This window comes from Lepidochelys kempii, chromosome 1 (genome assembly GCF_965140285.1).
Source record: "Lepidochelys kempii isolate rLepKem1 chromosome 1, rLepKem1.hap1, whole genome shotgun sequence".
In the NCBI taxonomy this organism is placed as follows: Eukaryota; Metazoa; Chordata; order Testudines; family Cheloniidae; genus Lepidochelys; species Lepidochelys kempii.
Genome location: NC_136380.1, coordinates 4,610,246 through 4,631,698, shown reverse-complemented (window position 1 = coordinate 4,631,698; position 21,453 = coordinate 4,610,246). Strand labels below are relative to the sequence as shown.

At 45.0% G+C, this 21,453-nt stretch overlaps 2 protein-coding genes across 2 annotated transcripts; one reads left to right on the top strand and one right to left on the bottom strand.

Annotated features, from left to right (window-relative positions):
* Window positions 1-4,637: 4,637 nt before the first annotated feature.
* On the top strand, window positions 4,638-5,528 carry LOC140916548 (olfactory receptor 52E2). Its single transcript, XM_073358237.1, has one exon. It carries the CDS (start codon window positions 4,638-4,640, stop codon window positions 5,526-5,528), a length of 891 nt encoding a protein of 296 aa, XP_073214338.1.
* Window positions 5,529-18,516: 12,988 nt separating this feature from the next.
* On the bottom strand, window positions 18,517-19,488 carry LOC140916462 (olfactory receptor 52N4). Its single transcript, XM_073358145.1, has one exon. It carries the CDS (start codon window positions 19,486-19,488, stop codon window positions 18,517-18,519), a length of 972 nt encoding a protein of 323 aa, XP_073214246.1.
* Window positions 19,489-21,453: the final 1,965 nt, after the last annotated feature.

Below are 21,453 nucleotides of genomic sequence, written 5' to 3'. Positions count from 1 at the left end.
TAGTGCGGACGCAGGATAACAGAACCTGTGTCTGCATCGATTTCTGAAAGATCAACACCTGATGCAGAGAGCAGATGAATTATTAGAAGAGTTGGGAGCTGAGAGAGATACATTCAACTTTAGATAATGGCAAATACCTTTGATGCCAGAATGCTGGGAGAAGAAAGCCTTTCCCACACGCTTTGGTTCACATCAATTCAGTATCACATCATTTGCCCTCAACAGAGTGGCAGTGACTTTTCAGAGGTCCCATAATTTGTGGCAGCATTCCCACACATAGTGCAGATGGCAGTACATTACACACAGAAAAGAAAGCCATCGCCAGTTGCTATGATGAAGAGTCTGCAACACTCAGTTTGCCCTAAAAATATGAGTGCCTGTTATAGGCGAATAATTTCTTTGCTCCCGGGAAAGGCTTTCAGGCTGAAGTTCTCCAGGGTCTATTTTCTTCTCTTCTCACTGCTCACAGAGCAGAGGGAATTATCCAGGAGCCCTGGACAACCTGAGAGTCTGAAGGGAATATACAGGAGAATGATAAAGGTCACTGCCCAGCACAGCAACTGTCAGACAGATGAGATTCATACACTCATTCTCAGGGCTCTGCCTTCCTGTCGCCGTAAGGAGATTTCTTCTCTATGCTGGGTGGATTTTGGTGAGTTCCCATTTCTTAATGAAAGTTATTGCTGAGGGATTAGAAAGGGTTCCAGGGCCCAAACCAAGAACTATCTGGGCAGGAATTCACCAGCATGGTACTTGAACTGTTTAATGTTATCAGAAACACAACAGATTTAACTACTACAGTCTTGTGGCACCATCATCAATTAACAACATGGAAAAGCAGCCTCAGGAAGGTGTGTCTGGGTTTGTAATTGGCTGCAATACATTCAAGCTTTATGTCAATTTGAGGAAAATTTACTCAAGCTGGCTCCGTTCAGTCTCAACATCCTCTCTCCCTCCCACCAGGTCTGTCCCTCTCCTTCCCTGCACAGGCTGAGCTGCTGCTGGGGTTCCTTTAGCCCCCAGAAAGGCATTTCAGGATGATCTCCTCCTTTTCCCTGGCGCAGGCCGACACTGAGTTTAACCTCGTCTGAGGAGATATTGCTGTGATCGGTCACTGTGGGGTCTGTCACCTGGCTTTGGTCCTGGGTGAGGAGTATCACGGTGTGGCCGGGCTGGAAGTTGGGAGGGTGGGGGACAGACTGAACAGGCAGTCAGCACTTTAGGTTGTGGAGGCAGGCAGGTGGATGTACACAGAGAAGTACTGGAGGTTGTTGGGGGCAGGCAGGTGGATGTACACAGAGAAGCGGTCAACACTGGTGGTTGTGGAGACAGAGAGTGGGGAGTTCATGGACAAGTGAGTAGAGATGCTGAAATTCAATTTTTCTTCGTGATGGTTGGCATTTCACTGGTGAAAGGAAACATTGTTCTTTGCTCCTCAGTTGTTTCAATTTCCCATCATATTTTGACCCTGTGCCCGCATTCTCCTTCCCCATTCCAGGTTGCCCTGTTTCCAACAGCACGCTGGTTACCAGTGTCTCCTCCATGCTCCCCAGCCATCCCTGGCTCCTACACATTCCAGGTTGCCCCACACCACACACAGCTCTTCCTCTGCAGTGGGTGAGGTGCCTCCTGTGACACCTTCTCTATTGTCTGGAGGGAGACCAGTGACTGTGTCTCACCAGTGAGAAATCCCACACAGGGAGTGGCAAATGCCAGGGCACGTCTGCTGCTGATCTTGGTGCATTCATACACAATGTGCATGGCTTCAGGGACTGCTGCACAGGAACAATGCACAAGCGGAGAAGTATGCACATTGTATAACAAGAGTGGGCAACTCTGGGACATATCAGGGCCTATATAAACACCACTCATTTTCAGGAGCAACTGTCAGCTGCCAGAAGCAGTGGGCAACTGGAACACAGACATTAAACCCAGGATGCTCTGGGCCCATTTGTTAGCCACCTCTATTAGTCATTAATAGCAAGGATTTCATGTGGTCAAGTCATTATTTTTCTCTCTTAAAACATTCATCCATGCAGTGCCTCAAAAGATCTCTCTTCCTCATGAAATACACATCTAATGTAGATTTCCCAGGTGCCATCGCCATGAAAATAATAAATGCCTTCCTTAATCTCAGACACAAGCTTGCAGGCAAAATGCCTCCAGGCAATTCCTGGGGACATGTTCATAGATTCCCAGGCCAGAGGGGATTGTGATTATCCGGTCTGTATAACACAGGCCTGAGAATTTCCCCAAAATTATTCCTAGAGCAAATATTTTAGAGAAATATCCAACCTTGATTTAAACTTTCTCAGTGATGAAAAATCCTCCAAGACCCTTGGTGAATTGTACCAGTGGCTAATTATGCTCACCATTTAAAAATGTACAACTTATTTCCAGGCAGAATTTCTTTAACTTCAACTTCCAGCCATTGGATCATGTTACACCTCTGTATGCTAGGCTGAAAAGCCTATTAGTAAATATTTGTTCCCTGTGTAGGTACTTAGCAGACTGAGATTTTTGAGTCTATTTAGTTTACCAAAGATGGTTAAGGGGTGACTTGATGACAATCCATTGCTATAAGGCAGGTTTCTTAACCTTCTAATAATACTTGGCCTCTTCAGTGTATCAACATCTATGTTTAATTTTAGGCACCAGAACTGGACACAGGATTCCAGAAGCAGTCGCACCAGTGCAAATACAGAGGTAAAATAAATTCTCTACCTCTCCTTGAGCTTCCCCTGGTTATCATCCCAGGAACACACTAGCTCTTTTTGGCTGCATGGTCACACTGGGGGCTCATGTTTAGCAAATTATTCCTTCATACCCCCAAATCCTGTTCAGAGTCACTGCACTTCCCATGAGAGTCCCCCATCATGTAAGCATCATCTACATGTTCCTAGATGTAGGTATCTATCTACATGTTTATATTAGAAAACATATTGTTTGCTTCGACCCAGTTTACCAACCAATCCAGTAGCTTTGAATCATGGAACTATCCTCTTCATTATTTACCATCCTCAAATTTTTGAGTCATCTACAAACTTCATCAATATTCAGGCATGAGAAGGGTAAGCACCTGATTTGCTGACACGTTTCTGCTTACAATTGTCGGTTTACACCTGTAACTTATGTCTCACACAAAGCTGGGTGCCAACATGAAACTGTGCCAACAAAAGACACAAGGGAAGTAACAGAGGTGCAGGCCTATAGCCCTAAATACCAAGACTCTTGTGTCCTTTGTGCCCATTCTGTTGAGCACAGTCATAGCTCAGCATGATAATGCCTGTTTCCATGGTGGAAACTTGGCTCCTTTCGAACACAGGAATTGCATCGTGGATCAGACCTATGGTCCATCTAGTCCAGTGTCCTCTCCCTGACAGTAACAGCCCCAGGTGCTGGAGAAGAAGGTAGAAGAAACCCAGCAGTGGGTGGATTCGGGTGGGGGGTGACCTGTCCATCATGAGGCTGTCACCCTAATACCTCACAGCTAAAGACTATCTCAGGCCCTGAAACACGTGGGTGTATAGGCTTTCCAAAATATTTATTTAGCTGTAAGTATTCTAACTGGATAATGTCACAATCCATGTAAATGTCCAAACCCTTCCTGATTATTACTTAGTTTACGGCCTCGACTACCTCTTGTGGAAATGAGTTCCTCAGTCCAATGAGTCATTTAGTGAAGAAAGCATTCTTGATTTATCTGTTTTGAATTTGCCATTTTTCAGTTTATTTGAATGTCCTCTTGATTTTGTGTTATAAGACAGGGGGAACAAATTCTCCATGTACTTTCTACCAGTCAGTATTTTACAGACTTCTCTCATATCCCCTCTTATTCATCTCCTTTGTAAGGTAACAATCCCAGTCTTTGCAATCTCTCTCCATATGACAGATTCCCCAGCCCTTGATCATTCTCGTTGCCCTTGCCTGAACCCCTGTATCCTAAAGTTTCCAGTGTGAGAAGCATGCCCTGGAGTACACAGAGGAGTCCATGGGAGGGTGAAATATTAATCTCATGGCAGTGTATTTTCTGTACAATTCCCCATTTCATTCCTCCTGTACCCCAATGTTTTGCTTAGTTTCTGTCCATGCTCATTCTGCGATTAGGTTTCAGAGTAGCAGCTGTGTTTACCACGGTTTACGTGTTATATGTTTACCACAGTTTATGTGTTAGTCTGTATTCGCAAAAAGGAAAGGTGTACTTGTGGCTCCTTAGAGACTAATAAATTCTGTGATTAGGGTTTCCCAGAGCTGTGTACCATGACCCCAGGACCCTGTCCTGCGTTCATACAGTTAAATTAGAAATTTGTAAGGTGTGTGAGGAATTCAAGCTTTTCTTCCAATGGGCGTACATGTTGCAGTTATTCACATTAAAGTTCATCTGCCATCATGCTGCCCATTTACCTGGTTAGTTAGCTCCCTGAGAGGACTTCTCTGGACTTGACTATGACCGAAATAATCTTTTGTCATCTGCAAATCTTGTCACCTCACTGCTCACCCCCCTTTCTAGATTGGTAATACCTATAAAATATTTAGTGTAGTACTTGTTATAAAGCATGTAACCCCCCTCACTGTGCTTCTCTCCCTTCACAGGCACCTGGAGCATTTCCGAGCCTGATCAACACGTCAATCATCTCATGGCAACTTTCAACCTCACCCTTTCTGGCACTTCAACATTCATCCTATTGGGCATCCCTGGCCTGGAAGCTGACCACATCTGGATTTCCATCCCTTTCTTTATATTCTACATTATCAGTCTGTTGGGAAATGTCACCGTTCTGTTTGTTGTAGGCAAAGAGCAGACCCTGCACAAGCCGATGTACCTGCTGCTCTGCATGCTGGCGCTCACAGATATCGGCATGTCTACCTCCGTGATGCCAAAGGCATTATGTATATTTTGGTTCAATTTGAAACGCATCACTGTGCGTGGCTGCCTCACCCAGATGTTCTTCCTTCATGCAGCTTCTGTTATGCACTCAGCCGTCCTCGTGACAATGGCCTTTGATCGCTATGTTGCCATATGTAACCCTCTGAGATATGCCAACATTGTCACCAACACACAAATAGCTAAGCTAGGGCTAGTGGGTTTGATAAGAGCTGTTCTCTTCATTTTGCCCCTGGCCCTGCTCCTGAGCAGGCTGCCATTTTGTGCAAACCACATTATCTCCCACACGTACTGTGAGCACATAGCTGTGGCAAATATATCATGTGGGGACATTGCAGTCAATAGGATGTATGGCTTAATTATAGGATTTGTAGTCATCGGTTTAGACCTGACACTCATTGCCCTCTCCTACTGTCTGATCATCAGGGCTGTCCTTAGAATCTCTTCCAAGAAAGCCCACCAGAAAGCCCTCAACACCTGCACAGCCCACATCTGTGTGATGCTGATGTCTTATACTCCCTCCCTCTTCTCCATTCTGACACACCGGTTTGGTCAGGGCATCGCTCCGCAGGTTCACATCATCTTGGCCAACCTCTATTTTGTCATCCCCCCCCATGCTCAACCCTATCATTTATGGAGCTAAAACCAAAGAGATTTGTGACAAAGTGGGCAAATACACCTGCAGAATGTAATCACCTGGGGCCACTGATTTTAAACCTGTGTGACAAGAGTGGGAAAGGAGATCTCGTTAAACAAGAGTGCTCTGTCTCAATTTGGCTAAGCTCAGGAAATTGGTAGTTCACAGTGTGAGAACATCCTCACATCTAAGGTCTTATCGCTCTATGACCAAGCACTGTTCTTTTGGTTGCTGAATTCCATCTCTCTGATCATTCCCTGACCTCTTTCAGGGTCACCTGTCAGCCCCAAACCCCCACAAACCCTGTCTGTTGGCCTTTCCATGACTTCCAGACCACCAGAATATACTGCAGCTTTCTGACTCATGGTGGCTTTCCATTAGTCACTGTATGAATAGGGCCTGGATCAGTTTGGATGAATGGAAGCAATGTTTTATTATCATATGTGCAGCAATCTTGTGAACAAAATTTACCTGATTTTTCTACGTCTAATCCTTCAGGAGGCCTGGAGGGGAAACTAATACAGGAAAGCTTCTGCAGGAATTGAGGACATTCTACTAGATCTTGTTGGTGAGAGTTATGAAACTTTGTGTTTTTGAGAACTGGACCACTGTGTTTAACTACAACGTCACCTTTGGGTCAAAAACTTACCACTTTTAACAGTTCATTTGGTTGTCGCTTTTCAGCTTGGACTTTCAAAACACACACTAACCGTTCCCGCCTTCTAAGGCATCAAAAATTGGTGTCAAAATTTCATGTTGGGGTTTGTCATGAAACAGGGATGGCCACCAAACATCCTGGTGATTGAATCACTTGCAGTACTAAGTCCTTCTACTCTGCTCAGCCCTGCACGATGTTGATTGGGTGATCTCATTTTTGCCTTTGTTTTGTGGAGACACTGGAAAGTTGGAGCAGCAGTGGAGAGTTTTGCCAGTGGTTCACTGGCCTCATACTCAGGACAACCAAGTTGAGCAGTTTTGGACTGAGGTTCTCAAATACATAAATGCTGCTGAGGACAAAGTCTCTGGTGAACTTGGCTCATTTGCTCTGTTTTTGCTGTCATTACCTTCTAGCAATGCTGAAGTTGAAAGACTGCTATCTCAGCTGAACTTGATTGAAACAAAACTGCGCAAAAGGCTGGAAGAGGAACTTTTAGAAAACATGCTTTCTGTTAGGGCATATATGCAACAACACAGAATTTGTTGAGAATAGTTTACACCAATGAAAGAAATGATCGCACTGGTCATTGCTGACGTATGACTAGCAGCAGAAGCATTCTCCTTCTGACGAACACAGCAAGGATGAAATATTGTCTTTTAGCAACTAACAGTAACAAACTAATTCAACTCAAAATATGGACATTGAGTACCATGATTCAATGCATTAGAAATAAATATATTTTTTTGTTTTTGCACTACATACATTTTGGGCTACTTTGGGGCTATTTTTAACATTTTCTATTTTTAGTTTGAAATATCTGCCAATCCTCAATTGGGATACAAGTACCAACATTGGGGTTTTGAATGTGATTTGATTTTCATCTCGCTTTGTTTTTAATGTGGATGATCTCCTGCTGGGACTTGTATTATTTGTTTTTTTTAAATCCAGTTTGTACTTAGGTATCTAACAAAAACTTTCATCTGTTACTTGATGTAGAGACCAATGTGTTTAAAAAAAAAAACACCTTTGTCTCAATAGATAGATTGGGCTACTTTGGGGTTAGTTTTTAAGTGATTTGGGGCTATTAAGGCTGTACAAATCTGGAAGCTGCAGTACGGAGCCAAAGTTGGGCTGGAGGCAGAGCAGCACCACTGAGGCAGAGCTGTGGGGGGGCTGAGCAGACTGGAGCCAAACATTGGAGCAGCGGAGGGGCAGGTGGTGACAGTGGGGCTGGTTGCTGCTCCCCACTGCCAGTGGGAATGCCCAGAAACTCCCTCCTACTCTGGGAGGGGAGGGGTTAGAGAACACTTTGGAAGGAAGGGGCAGTTGTAGGGCAAGTCCAGGTGCAATGGGGTAAGCTAGCAGTGACTTTATGGGGGTCAGAGCTTAGGAGAAGCAGGGTGTGAAGGTTGGCTTTGTGTATGGGGCAGAGGGAGGGAGGGAGGGAGGGAGGGAGGGAGGGGAGAGTCTGGGTTGATGGTGGAGTTGGCTCTGTGTGGGGGTGCAAAGGGAGAACAGAAAGGAGAGACGGGGTTGAAGGTGGGGTTGGCTCTGCATGGAGCAGGCAGTCAAAGGGAGGGAGGTGACGGCTCTGGGCTTGAAAGTGGGGGCTGGGCAATAGCAGGGTAATTGAGGAGGACCCCTGTGTGAAGGTGGGAGTTAACTGTGGGGTTGGGGGACAGAAGGAGGGGCAGGAGAGGGGAAGAACCCAGGGTGAAGGTCGAGGTAGGAGCTTGAGGTTGCATTATGATGGAAAAGTGTGCGTGTGTCTTAGTGGCCCTTTCTTCCTGCAAAAAAACAATCAGCAGCAAATTCCTCCCCAAACCCCACCCCGGTAACTTTACTGGTTCACTTGAAGTTATGAGAGATGGTGAGGCAAAGGGAGAAATAGGCTAAAGAAACTAATTTTTGTGAAAAAAAAAAAAGTTTTTTTAAACATTATTGTACCAAAGTAGAAAATCCAGCTTTCAAAAAACGAAACATAACTTTGGGTGGGAGGGGGGCGGGGGGAGATGCAGATGAAATTCCACTGAAGGCTACATTTGGGCCTAATATGGCTCATAAATGTGCCAATTAAGCACTTGTTTTCAGGGCCCCAAGCAGGTCATGAGCTTTTAAACAAAAAAGAAAAAACTAACAAACAACACCCACCCGCCCACACAAGTACACTAAATTCAAAAGTATTTTTGATATATTGATGCTAGCCCAGTTTGTTCTCTAGGGACTGAGTGGAAGTCTCAATCAAATCAAATATGTTTGGCGCCAGGCCTACAAAAGGTTAATCCGGCCCTGATGGGGAACCAGGGCTGAGCTACAGCAGGGTGCAGCAAGGCCATAGCCAGGGGAGTGGATGCAGCCATGCCACAAGTAACATGGCAGCCAAGCATGATGAGTGGCTGTGGAGAGCAAGGTGGGGCCATGGGGAGAGGGGCCAGCACAGGGAGACACTGCGAGACAGGAGGACTTTGAAGGCTGGACTCAGAATGGGGGACATGAACCCGATGGGAGGGAAGATGCTGGGCAGAAGGGTCCTGCCACTTAGAGCCTGAGGGAGTGTGGCCACTGTCATAGCAGTGAAATAGCCCGACTTGATTATGTTAAGAGTTGTCACTTTGGATGGGCTAGCACCAGCAGGAGAGTGAATTTGTGTGGGGGGGTGGAGGGTGAGAAAACCTGGATTTGTGCTGGAAATGGCCCACCTGTTGATCACTTTAGATAAGCTATTACCAGCAGGACAGTGGGGTGGGAGGAGGTATTGTTTCATGATTTCTGTGTGTATATAAAGTCTGCTGCAGTTTCCACGGTAAACATCTGATGAAGTGAGCTGTAGCTCACGAAAGCTCATGCTCAAATAAATTGGTTAGTCTCTAAGGTGCCACAAGTACTCCTTTTCTTTTTGCGAATACAGACTAACACGGCTGTTCCTCTGAAACCTGTCATAGCAGGTCTCTCACCCATGGTATCACCACACCACAGCCCAAGTCTGAGGGGAGGCCTGGGATATGTGGGGAACAGACTGAACTTTTCTCACACCCCAGAGACAGCTGTTTGTGGTGGTTTACATGCCTGTAGGGAAGGTTCCGTGTTTCCCATATTTCTTTCTGTTTGTTCCTTATTTTTCTTGCAATTGCTGTTTAATCAATTGTAGGTGGTTTGGCTGTAATCAATGATCAGTGGGTCAGGGAAGTGACTGGTGTGGAGAAAGTGCCGAGCACCATAGCCACTGTCCTGAGTTATCATGATGAGATTGGGGGTCAAACACAGGGCCGGCCTTTGACATGGGCAGTTCAGCAATGGCCCAGGGCGACATACTGAAAGGGGTGCAGTTTGATACCTCCCATGTGACCTGACCTGCTGACCAAGAGCTAGCTTGCCCCGGAGGCAAAGGTGGCCCTATTGACTGTGCCCACTAAGCCAATCTGCCCTGAGGGCAATAGCAGCTTATTGCCCCTGACCATGAGGGCACATCACCCAAAAGGCAAGCACAGCCACACTTACTTGGATCACTGGGCCCTATCGCTGTGAGGCAAAGGTTAGTCAGGAAGTCTTAGTCATGGGGCCATAACATTCTTGCCCTGCGCCAAAGGTGAATGGGCTGTACTTGCCCCACAACAGTGACAACTTTCTGAATCAGAAAGTTAAGAAAACATGTTGGGGGGGTCATTGATTGTGGTTCTGGTTTTGACCAACATTATTTAGTTGCAAAGTGAAAGTGGTGGGGAACTTGGGGAAGTGAACATGAGCTGATAGAATTCAAGATTCTAAGGAAAGGAGGACATGCAAACAAAACAGACACTGGACTTCAAAGAGGCAGATTTCAACTAACTCAGAGAAATAGTAGTCAAGATTCCACTGAAAGACAAATTAGAAAGAAAAGGAGTAGAAGGGGGCTGGCAGTTCCAAAAAAGATATAATTCCAAAGGCTCAGAATCAAGCTATTCAGATGCAGTGGAAAGATAAGAAGAGCCACTCAAATGTGTCCACAGAAGGAACTTTTTAGCTAGTTAAAAACCAAAAGGAATACATACAGGAAATGAAAGGAGGGGCATGTCACAAAGGAAGTATATATGGCAATAGCACATGTGTGTAGGTACAAAATCAGGAAAGCCAAAGCAAAGAATGAGTTATAGCTGGCAAGAAATGTTAGAGATCACAAGAAGGGGTTCTACAAATATCAGACTATAAAGAAAGATCAGAGAGGGTAAGGGTCTGCTACTCAGTGGAGAAAGTGAGCTGGTAACAGATGATAGGAAGGCAGAGCAAAAACAAATCATACCAAACCATACTGGTGGATGGGGGGAAAGCGATGGACATAAAAGCCATGCTAAAGTCCAGGTATATTGACATATCCCCACGTGACATTCCAATAAGTAAGCTGGAGAAATGCAGACTCAGTAGAACTACCATTAAGAAGATAGATGGTTGGTTCAAACAATCACAAACAAAGAGTAACTATTAATGGAATGCTGTCAGATTGGAAGGAGGTCTCAAGTTGGGTTTCACAGGGATCTGTTCTGGGGCTGATGTTATTTAATGAGCTGGATACAGGTGTGATTGGTTGGAACACAGAAAACCACTTGGGAACTGCCAACTGATCTGCTGAGACTACTTCTAACCCATTTTCCCTGCCAGTTTGGGACTCCAGAACCTTGCCAGTTTGACCAAGACATGTTAGCCTATTACAAACCCAGATCCAGGTCTAAACCACGTCCTGTGACAGCTGCAGGCTTAACTGAAAACAGCTTAAGAAGTGTTCCTGTCTCCAACACTTAGATGCCCAGCTCCCAATGTGGTCCAAACCCCAAATAAATCCATTTTACCCTGTATAAAGCTTATACAGGGTAAACTCATGAATTGTTTGCCCTCTATAACCCTGATAGAGAGATATGCATAGCTGTCTCCACCCACAGGTATTAATACATACTCTGGGTTAATTAATAAGTAAAAAGTGATTTTATTAACTACAAAAAGTAGGATTTAAGTGGTTCCAAGTAATAGCAGACAGAACAAAGTAAATTACCAAGCAAAATAAAACACGAAAGTCTAAACCTAATACAGTAAGAAAGTGATTACAGATGAAATCTCACCCTCAGAGATGTTCCAATAGGCTTCTTTTACAGACTGGCCACCTCCTAGGCTGGATCCAGCAATCACTCACCCCGTGGTTACTGTCCTTTGTTCCAGTTTCTTTCAGGTATCCTTTGGGGGTGGACAGGCTATCTCTTGAGCCAGCTGAAGACAAAATGGAGGGATCTTCCAGGGGCTTAAATAGACTCTCTTGTGGGTTGAGACCCCTCCTCTCTCTCTGATGCAAAATCCACCTCCAAGATCATAGAATCATAGAATCATAGAATCATAGAATATCAGGGTTGGAAGGGACCCCTGAAGGTCATCTAGTCCAACCCCCTGCTCAAAGCAGGACCAATTCCCAGTTAAATCATCCCAGCCAGGGCTTTGTCAAGCCTGACCTTAAAAACCTCTAAGGAAGGAGATTCTACCACCTCCCTAGGTAACGCATTCCAGTGTTTCACCACCCTCTTAGTGAAAAAGTTTTTCCTAATATCCAATCTAAACCTCCCCCACTGCAACTTGAGACCATTACTCCTCGTTCTGTCATCTGCTACCATTGAGAACAGTCTAGAGCCATCCTCTTTGGAACCCCCTTTCAGGTAGTTGAAAGCAGCTATCAAATCCCCCCTCATTCTTCTCTTCTGCAGGCTAAACAATCCCAGCTCCCTCAGCCTCTCCTCATAACTCATGTGTTCCAGACCCCTAATCATTTTTGTTGCCCTTCGCTGGACTCTCTCCAATTTATCCACATCCTTCTTGAAGTGTGGGGCCCAAAACTGCACACAGTACTCCAGATGAGGCCTCACCAATGTCGAATAGAGGGGAACGATCACGTCCCTCGATCTGCTCGCTATGCCCCTACTTATACATCCCAAAATGCCATTGGCCTTCTTGGCAACAAGGGCACACTGCTGACTCATATCCAGCTTCTCGTCCACTGTCACCCCTAGGTCCTTTTCTGCAGAACTGCTGCCTAGCCATTCGGTCCCTAGTCTGTAGCTGTGCATTGGGTTCTTCCGTCCTAAGTGCAGGACCCTGCACTTATCCTTATTGAACCTCATCAGATTCCTTTTGGCCCAATCTTCCAATTGGTCTAGGTCCTTCTGTATCCTATCCCTCCCCTCCAGCGTATCTACCACTCCTCCCAGTTTAGTATCATCCGCAAATTTGCTGAGAGTGCAATCCACACCATCCTCCAGATCATTTATGAAGATATTGAATAAAACCGGCCCCAGGACCGACCCTTGGGGCACTCCACTTGATACCGGCTGCCAACTAGACATGGAGCCATTGATCACTACCCGTTGAGCCCGACAATTTAGCCAGCTTTCTACCCACCTTATAGTGCATTCATCCAGCCCATACTTCCTTAACTTGCTGACAAGAATACTATGGGAGACCGTGTCAAAAGCTTTGCTAAAGTCAAGAAACAATACATCCACTGCTTTCCCTTCATCCACAGAACCAGTAATCTCATCATAAAAGGCGATTAGATTAGTCAGGCATGACCTTCCCTTGGTGAATCCATGCTGGCTGTTCCTGATCACTTTCCTCTCATGCAAGTGCTTCAGGATTGATTCTTTGAGGACCTGCTCCATGATTTTTCCAGGGACTGAGGTGAGGCTGACTGGTCATTGCCCACCTGCTATCTTGAATGTCTCCAGGAAGACTTCTTATGTGGATTGGAGTCTTTGAAGATCCATTGGCAGTTAAGTGTTTCTTGATTGGGCACTTAATTTGCACATTCCTTTCTCAAGAAGCTGACCAAATGCTTTACTAAGGCTACTTAAACTCAACAAGTACACAGCCAATATTTGAAATATTTGTATTTCAAATACAAATATGACACATGCATACAAATTAGGATGAATATATTCAGTAGATCATAACCTTTGCAGAGATATGTTACATGGCATATGTAACATAAAACATATTCCAGTTTTGTCATATATAAATACATAAGCATATTTCCATAAAGAATTATGGGGTGCAATGTCACAATAGGAACAGAGACAATATTGATAACACTTGCAGATGACCTCTCAAGGTCCCTTCCAGTCCTACACTTCTATCAATCTATGATACAAGGCTGGACTCTGTCTTAAAGAGTTACCACACAAATCCAAAGAGTCTGAGGGTGAGAGTTTGCTTGCTCTCCCCTGCATCCTTAAGCAGTCAGCCATAAAATTGTTCCACTCTGAAACACCAGAAACCAAATCTGTCCTCAGACCATGAAGTGCAGTGTGCTCACTTACAGAATGAGCATGGAGACATTCCTGTTCCAACACCATTGTCTTCCCAACAAGCTGGCCAAACACAACCATTTGGTCATAGGGCTGAATAAATTCCCTAACAGCTTTTACTCCATCTGAGACCCTCTCAAAGCTATCCACACTGGATCTTTCAAAAGGAAAGTCAGTGGATCCATTCACAACAGAAAATTTCTAGCTGTTAGGAACTGAAACTTTCTTGATTAAATCACTTTCATGCCCTTCAGTTGCAGCAAACTGCTTGAACAGATTACCAAGAGGATTCCTTTCCCTAGGAGCTTCTCTAAGCCACAATTCATCTCTCACAGAAATTATGCCCTTACCCTCTTCACCTGGGGCTTCCTCTGAAGGAAAACTTTCCTGAGCAGCAACATACTCTTTCTGGGTCTCACTGACATCGAGGATCACCTTGGACTTATCAGGTGGATCCCGACACAATCTCCTTCAGGCAAACTGCTAGATTTCATAGTCAAAAGGTCAGAAACATTCTCCATGCTTTTGCCACCTACAAGCTTTTCCTTATTGCTACAAATTTCCAAACTGTCAGTAGGTAACACAATCAAATTACCTTTATGCTCTTTTTGTGCCCTGTTTAGGATATCACCCTGATCAATCAGAGCTGATACACCCTTTTCCAGCCACACATTAGCAACAGGCAAAATACAAGCACCAGAATTGTCTGGTTTCTGGGATTTTGGTAGCACAAACTTAGGACCATTTCCTTCCTGGGCTTTAGTTGAATTCAGAACCAACTCTGAAACAACTGCACTATTCTCAACCATCACAGACTGAAAGGCATCTTCCGTCTGCTTCACAGACAAAGAAGAGCTGGGGACACATTCTCGTTTACCAGACACACAGCTCGGGATCTCATTCCCCGTGTCTCAGACAACTGCTTGGAGACCGGGGTAGCTCCCTCCATAGGCAAGTCAATACCCCTGACAGACACAGGCACATTTCCTTCACTGTCACAATTCTCCACCCAGGTAACAGGTAAGGTCCAGGGACACTCATCTGCCACTATCCTTGCCTTCCCAAACTGCTGATTAGACAAAGAATCAGCTCACAAGGCTGCCTTCGCTCATCCACATTTTCCTTACCAGGCACATGGCCACTCCTAACAGATAAACTGCTGCTCTCCTCACTACACTGAGCTACTTCCAGTAAATCACAGTTCCCCTTTTTAGGTTCACTTTTATAAGCTGTACTAGCCAAAAATCCATTACCCAACAAAAATCTACCCTTTTCTTCCTCAGCTAGGCCTTTAGCCTGACCATCGACTTTAATCTGCTCCTGAGAAACATTTTCCTGACCAACGAGTTCTTTCTGTGCTTGATCTACTTCCAGGTTTACTTCCGAGACATTAGACAGACATTTAGAGATTTCATTCTCAGACAAACTGTTCTTTTCCTCAGACAAACTTTTGGAGAAACCCTCCCCAGGCAAATCAATGTCCATAATAGACACAGGTTCAAGATAATTCCTTTCCTGTGACTGGCTACCTGGACTGAACAAAGCTTTAATATTTTCCCCAATCAAAAGATCCTTAGGCAGAAAGGTCCTTACACCAGTTATAACTTCAAGCTTAGTACCATTCCATTCAAGGTGGATTCTGGCTAAAGACATGCTTACAGTAAGCTCATAGAGGACTACAACATTCACACTCTGATTTGGTAAGTAATCTTGCTCTTTACAAGATCTGCTTTAACAAGAGTGATGTTAGAAGCTATAATTTGCCCTAAACAGCTTTTACCATTGACTTTTACACACTCTATGAATTTTCCCTTACCACTCCCATAAGGAGCATTGGCACAATTTATGGGGTCACCTTGTATTGAACTCACAGGCACAGGCACTTAACATTATCAGATCTCTCCGTTCTTGATTTGTAGCTTTCTGTTTACAGCTTATCCCATTTTCTGAGCACAAATCTTCCAGGGTTTTTTGTCAAGGAACTTATATGCTTTTTGCTAAGCCATTGCAACTGCTCTTTAACCAACCAAACTCTCACGACCAAAATTCAAATTTGGATAGCGTGCAGTTCTGACCCAAAGCTTAATTGACCTGGCTTAATTGACGTGGGTCCTAGCACGACTACACCACGGTAACGATGCTTTGTGGGACCCAGTTGAGAGTGTTAATCCTGGACAAATTGCTTAAAGCAGGGCAGTTACAGCCCAGGCCTGGGCTTCCTTTGCACACCAAGGCAAACCAAACCAGCCAAACAGAGAAGATTTTGGTTTTACCCCACTGGCTAACCATAAGTCATAAAAGCAATTCCCTTGGACAATCAAGTTTCCCAGTATAACCACCAGTGCCACTCGTTATGGGGATGAAGGGTTATGAAAACCAATACCCCAGCAAAAGAAAAAAGGGTTCTCCTGATCCCAAGGGACCAAGCCCCAGACCCAGGTCAATACACAAATCAGATCTTACCCGCCAATCACGCTGTTGCCAATCCTTTAGCATCTAAAATCTAAAGGTTTATTCATAAAATGAAAAAGATATAGATGAGAGCAAGAATTGGCTCAATGGAATCAATTACATACAGTGATGGCAAAGTTCTTGGTTCAGGCTTGTAGCAGAGATGGAATAAACTGCAGGTTTAAATAAAGTCTCTAGAGAACATCAACAGCCGGGACGGGTCATTCAGTCCTTTGCTCAGAGCGCCAGTTTTAGGCAAGAAGCAGGACTGAAGACAAGATGGAGATGAGGCAGCTGCATTTTCAAGTCTTTTCCGGGTGTAAGGACACATCTTTGTTCTTACTGTGGAAAATTACAGCAAAATGGAGTTTGGAGTCACATGGGCAAGCCACATGGCCATGCATAATTCAATTCTTTACAGGAGGCAGCCAATGCTCACATGCCATTTTCAACGTTCTCAGGAAGACTTCTTATGTGGACTGGAGTCTTCCAAGGTCCATTGTCAGTGAAGTGTTTCTTGGCTGGGCACTGAATGTGCACATTCCTTTCTCAAGAAGTTGACCAAATGCTTTACTAAGGCTACTTCAGAATCAGAACACATTGATATACAAGTACATAGCCAATATTCATAACTTCAACTAAAAAAAACTATTCACCCTATACAGATAGTATAATCATAATAAGCAAATCAGAACCTTTCCATAGACAACATTTGTACAGTATTTCTTCTAATAAATATCAGTGGTTGCATCAATTATCTGTACGGTCACAGATTATATTAATAAGGTCACAGGGGTTCGTTCTGCTTTGAGCAGGGGTTGGACTAGATGACCTCCTGAGATCTCTTTCAACCCTAAGTTCTACGATTCAATGAACAAAAGCCCAAAGATCACTTACTGAGGGTGGGGATGGCCTGTAGAAGGGACAGCCTGAGAAGGAAGCTTTCTTCTCTCGTAGGAATACTGGGCTTCACTGATCCCTCTCATTTGCTATTTGGACTACCCCAGCAGGGCAGAGCCTTTGGAATGAGCTGGCCCTAGGTGGCTGGGCCACACCATAGGAAGAGGCAATTGTCGCTCAAAAAAAAAAGAGAGAAACACCTTGCTGCTGTATGGAGCCACCACAAGGTGTCTCTTAGGGTGAGCAGGCACCCTTCACGGTACCTTACCACAGACGGAGACCTTGGGACTTTCGCAGGGAGGCGGTAGGAAGTGGCCAAGAAGGGCCACCTTACATAGGCAGCGGATATAGTACGCCAAGGAAGGCTAAATCTCCACTGAGCGGCGGACCCACCTGCCACATTTGAAAGTGTGGACACCTGGGCTGTGGTGGCTCATGCCCCACCTGGTCTCTGCCCCTCATGCCCCTCCCCTCTTTTCTTCCATGACTTCACCTACGCTCCATTCTTCCTTGCGACACCTGGTTACCATGGCTTTTGCTGAGTCCTGACTCCCTCCTCTCCTCCAACCCCTCCTCCGTGAACCACCTGTCTGCCACTCACTGAGTCCCTCCTCTCATCCACTCACCTTCCCTGTGGCCCCCCACCTCCCACATGCTGAGTCCCTCCTCTGCTCCACCCCCCACCCACTGCTCTCTGAGTCCCTCCCCCTAATCCCTCAACCCCCAAAGCTTCTATTCCCTGTGGCATCTCTGTCTAATAGAGAACCACATTTCAAAGTGGTCCCTGGCCTCCTGGCCTCCTGTGTTCAAGCCGCCTTCGCTAAGTTGTTCCAGTATCAGCAGGCACAGCGGCAGGAGGAGTCCCACAGCTGGACCAAGTGTAGGATCCAGATCTCAACCAAAAAGCAGAGGCATTCAAATGCCATAAGTGATTAAGGGTATGTCTGCACTACAGGATTCGGCCAATGTTATTTAAGTCGATCCTCAGCCTCTGATTTAAGCAATTCTGTTTTACATGTCCCCACTATGTTCATTGTGTCGGCTAAGCACATCCTCACTAGCTGGGCTTATGAGCATGCTCTTGTCTGACACTGCAGTTTATTAGATTGAGGCACACACAGACATAACCAATAGGTCTAGAATATCCCAGATATTAACCTAACACCTGGAAAGGAACTGAATAATAAACAGCAGGTTCACAGTGGGCAGTTGGTCACCCATTGGGGAGAAAGAGTGTTAGGAAAAAGGTCTCTCAAGATGGTTTCTGAGGACTGCTCCAAAGCGCAATATAATTAGCTAATCTTTTATAATGTCTACAAAGCATAGAGGTCATAGTGACCCCTACTGGATCACCACTTTTTCCAACTTTCAATAAACTTTGAATATCAAAGGTGTTTAGATTTAATGTTTTCATCCATTTATCTTCTCTCTTTCTCATGTATGTACTTGTCTGTCCACTCCCCCCATTGCAATTAGCAGAAACTGCCTGCCAGATTTTGACCTTGCATCTAAAAACCTGTTTTCTAATTAACTCTTAACTATGTGGTGTTCTATACTATTAATTCATTGTGGCCAGTGCACATCACATGGCTGCGATTAGCTTGATAACATTCTGAGGTAAACATCCATCAAAATCCAGGGTAACATAGGGCAGTTCCAAAACCCTCTCTTGTCATGCGGGTTTAAAGTCAGTACCGCGAGGTGAGTACATTCTGCAGATGTATTTGACCACTTTGTCACGAAGATCCTTGGTTTTGATCCCATAAATGATAGGGTTGAGCATGGGGGGAATGAGGTAATTGAGGTTGGACAAGATGATGTGAACGTGCGGAGTGATGCCCTGACTAAACCTGTGTGACAGACTGGAGAAGAGTCCAAGAGGATAAGCCATCAGTAGCGCACAGATATGGGCTGTGCAGGTGTTGAGGGCTTTCTGGTTGGCTTCCTTGGAAGAGATTCTGAGGACTGTCCTGATGATCATACCGTAGGACAGGCCAATGAGTGTCAGGTCGAACCCAATGATTATAAACGCCATCAGCAAGCCGTACACTCTGCTGGCTGTGATGTCCCCACATGACACCTTTGCCACAGCCATGTGGTCACAGTACGTATGGGGGATAATGCGGTTGGCACAGAATGGCTGCCCTCTCAGGAGCAGGGACAGGGGCAGAGCAAAGAGAACAGCTCTTATCAAACCCATTAGCCCGAGCTTAGCTATTCGTGCGTTGGTGAGGATGGTGGCGTATCTCAGAGGGTTACATATGGCAACATAGCGATCAAAGGCCATTGTCACTAGGACAGCTGAATGCATAGTAGAAAATGTGTGAAAGAAGAACATCTGGGTGAGGCAGCTCTTCACAGTAATGCTTTTCAAATTGAACCAAAAAATACACAGTGCCTTTGGCACAAAGGAGGTAGATGTGGTGATGTCTGAGAGCGCCAGCATGCAGAGCAGCAGGTACATTGGCTTGTGCAGGGTCTGCTCTTTGCCTACCACAAACAGAACTGTGAAATTTCCCAACAGGCCCATAATGTAGAACGCAGAGAAAGGGATGGAAATCCAGATGTGGTCAGCTTCCAGGCCAGGGATGCCGGTTAGGATGAATATTGAAGAGTCAGAGGGGGAGAAGCTGAAATTTGCCATGAGGTGGCCGGTGCGTCGATCAGGCTCAGAAATGCTCCATGTGCCTGTGAAGGGAGAGAAGCACAGCGAGGGGGATTACACAGTTTATAACAAATAGTATGGTAACTATTTTATAGTTATTAAGACTATAGAAAGGGGGTTAACCAGTGAGGTGCCAAGATTTACAGATGGCACCATATTATTTTGGCCACGGTCAACTCCAGAAATAGATTGGATCTGCCGTTGCAGCTTGATTCCTGTATGTTTTATGTGCTCTTGCCAAGAAATGAACAAAATAGGTACTCTATCTCTGCAAGCTCTGGCAAATGTTTGGAACCCAATTAACATCAAGCCAAGTTAATGTTGTCAATAGTGTAGGAATCTCGGCATTTAGCCATGAAAGGTATATGGTAGTGTGCCTCAGTTTCCCTTCTTATACAGCACATGAGGTCTGGAGTTCCTTCTCTCCTGTGAAAAGTTTCAAGACTGTTCACAGACACGAACTTTGAAATATCACAATCACAACGACTTTTCACATAAAGTGTTTTCTCATGCATCACTCTTAACATGTTCAAGGGATTTTCCAAACGATTAGGCACATTGTATAGTTTTACAGTTCTTGGTATTAGCAACACATTACTTCCAAAAATCACCACTGGCAATAACAACAAATCCATTGCAAGTGTCAATCTACAATCATTTTTGTCATGCCACACCTTTGGCCCAATACCATTGGGATTTTGGGGTTTTAGGGTTAACCTGTGGCCTCCCTTTGCAAAGTTAAGTTCTCTCTTTCCTCCTTGTCCTGAAGGATCAAATCCTGATTTCTCTTGCTAAACAGAATCCACTGACTGATTGGGTGTGCCCTCTGTGCTAACAGCTATTAACCAGTCTTTCTTCTCCCTGTCAGCCAGGTAATTTGCATCCAACCAGACAGAAGCCCCTTTACCAGTGTTCAGATCCTTAACTCTTACCAATTCCAAGGCTGGACTCTGTCTTAAAGAGATACCATCCATTTTTACTAGCATATTAGATGCAAGATTCTGTTGTCCTTCCATTACCAACCTCTGTTTCCACATGGAAACAGATGTTAAATTCACTGAGAGACTACAAGTCATAGGCAAAATGTCTAGAGGTGGGAGTGTACCTGCCATCCCCGGCCTGCATTCTTGAGAGATTAACTACACAGCTCTTCTGCTCTGCAGACTTAGCTACCCAGTCTTCCCTCTCAACCTGAGAAACAGACTGTTCAGTGTGATCATTTTAGATAAAAGAAAAGGAATACTTGTGGCACTTTAGAGACTAACCAATTTATTTGCGCATAAGCTTTTGTGAGCTACAGCTCACTTCATCGGATGCATACTGTGGAGAGTATAGAAGATCTTTTTATACACATTAAGCATGAAAAATACCTCCCCCCACCCCAATCTCCTGCTGGTAATAGCTTATCTAAAGTGACCACTCTCCTTAAAATGTGTATGATAATAAAGGTGGACAATTTGCAGCACAAATCCAGGGTTTAACAAGAACGTCTGGGGGTGGGGGAGTAGGTAGGAAAAAACAAGGGGAAATAGGTTACCTTGCAGAATGACTTAGCCACTCCCAGTCTCTATTCAAGCCTAAGTTAATTGTATCCAATTTGCAAATGAATTCCAATTCAGCAGTCTCTCGCCAACGTACATGGCAGAGGGGCATTGCTGGCTCATGATGGGAGACAGGCCAGTCCTTGCCTACAGACAGCCCCACAACCTGAAGCAAATACTCACCAGCAACCACATACCATGCAACAGAACCACTAACCCAGGAACCTATCCTTGCAACAAAGCCCGTTGCCAACTGTGCCCACATATCTATTCAGGGGACACCATCACAGGGCCTAATAACATCAGCCACACTATCAGAGGCTCGTTCACCTGCACATCCACCAATGTGATATATGCCATCATGTGCCAGCAATGCCCCTCTGCCATGTACACTGGTCAAATT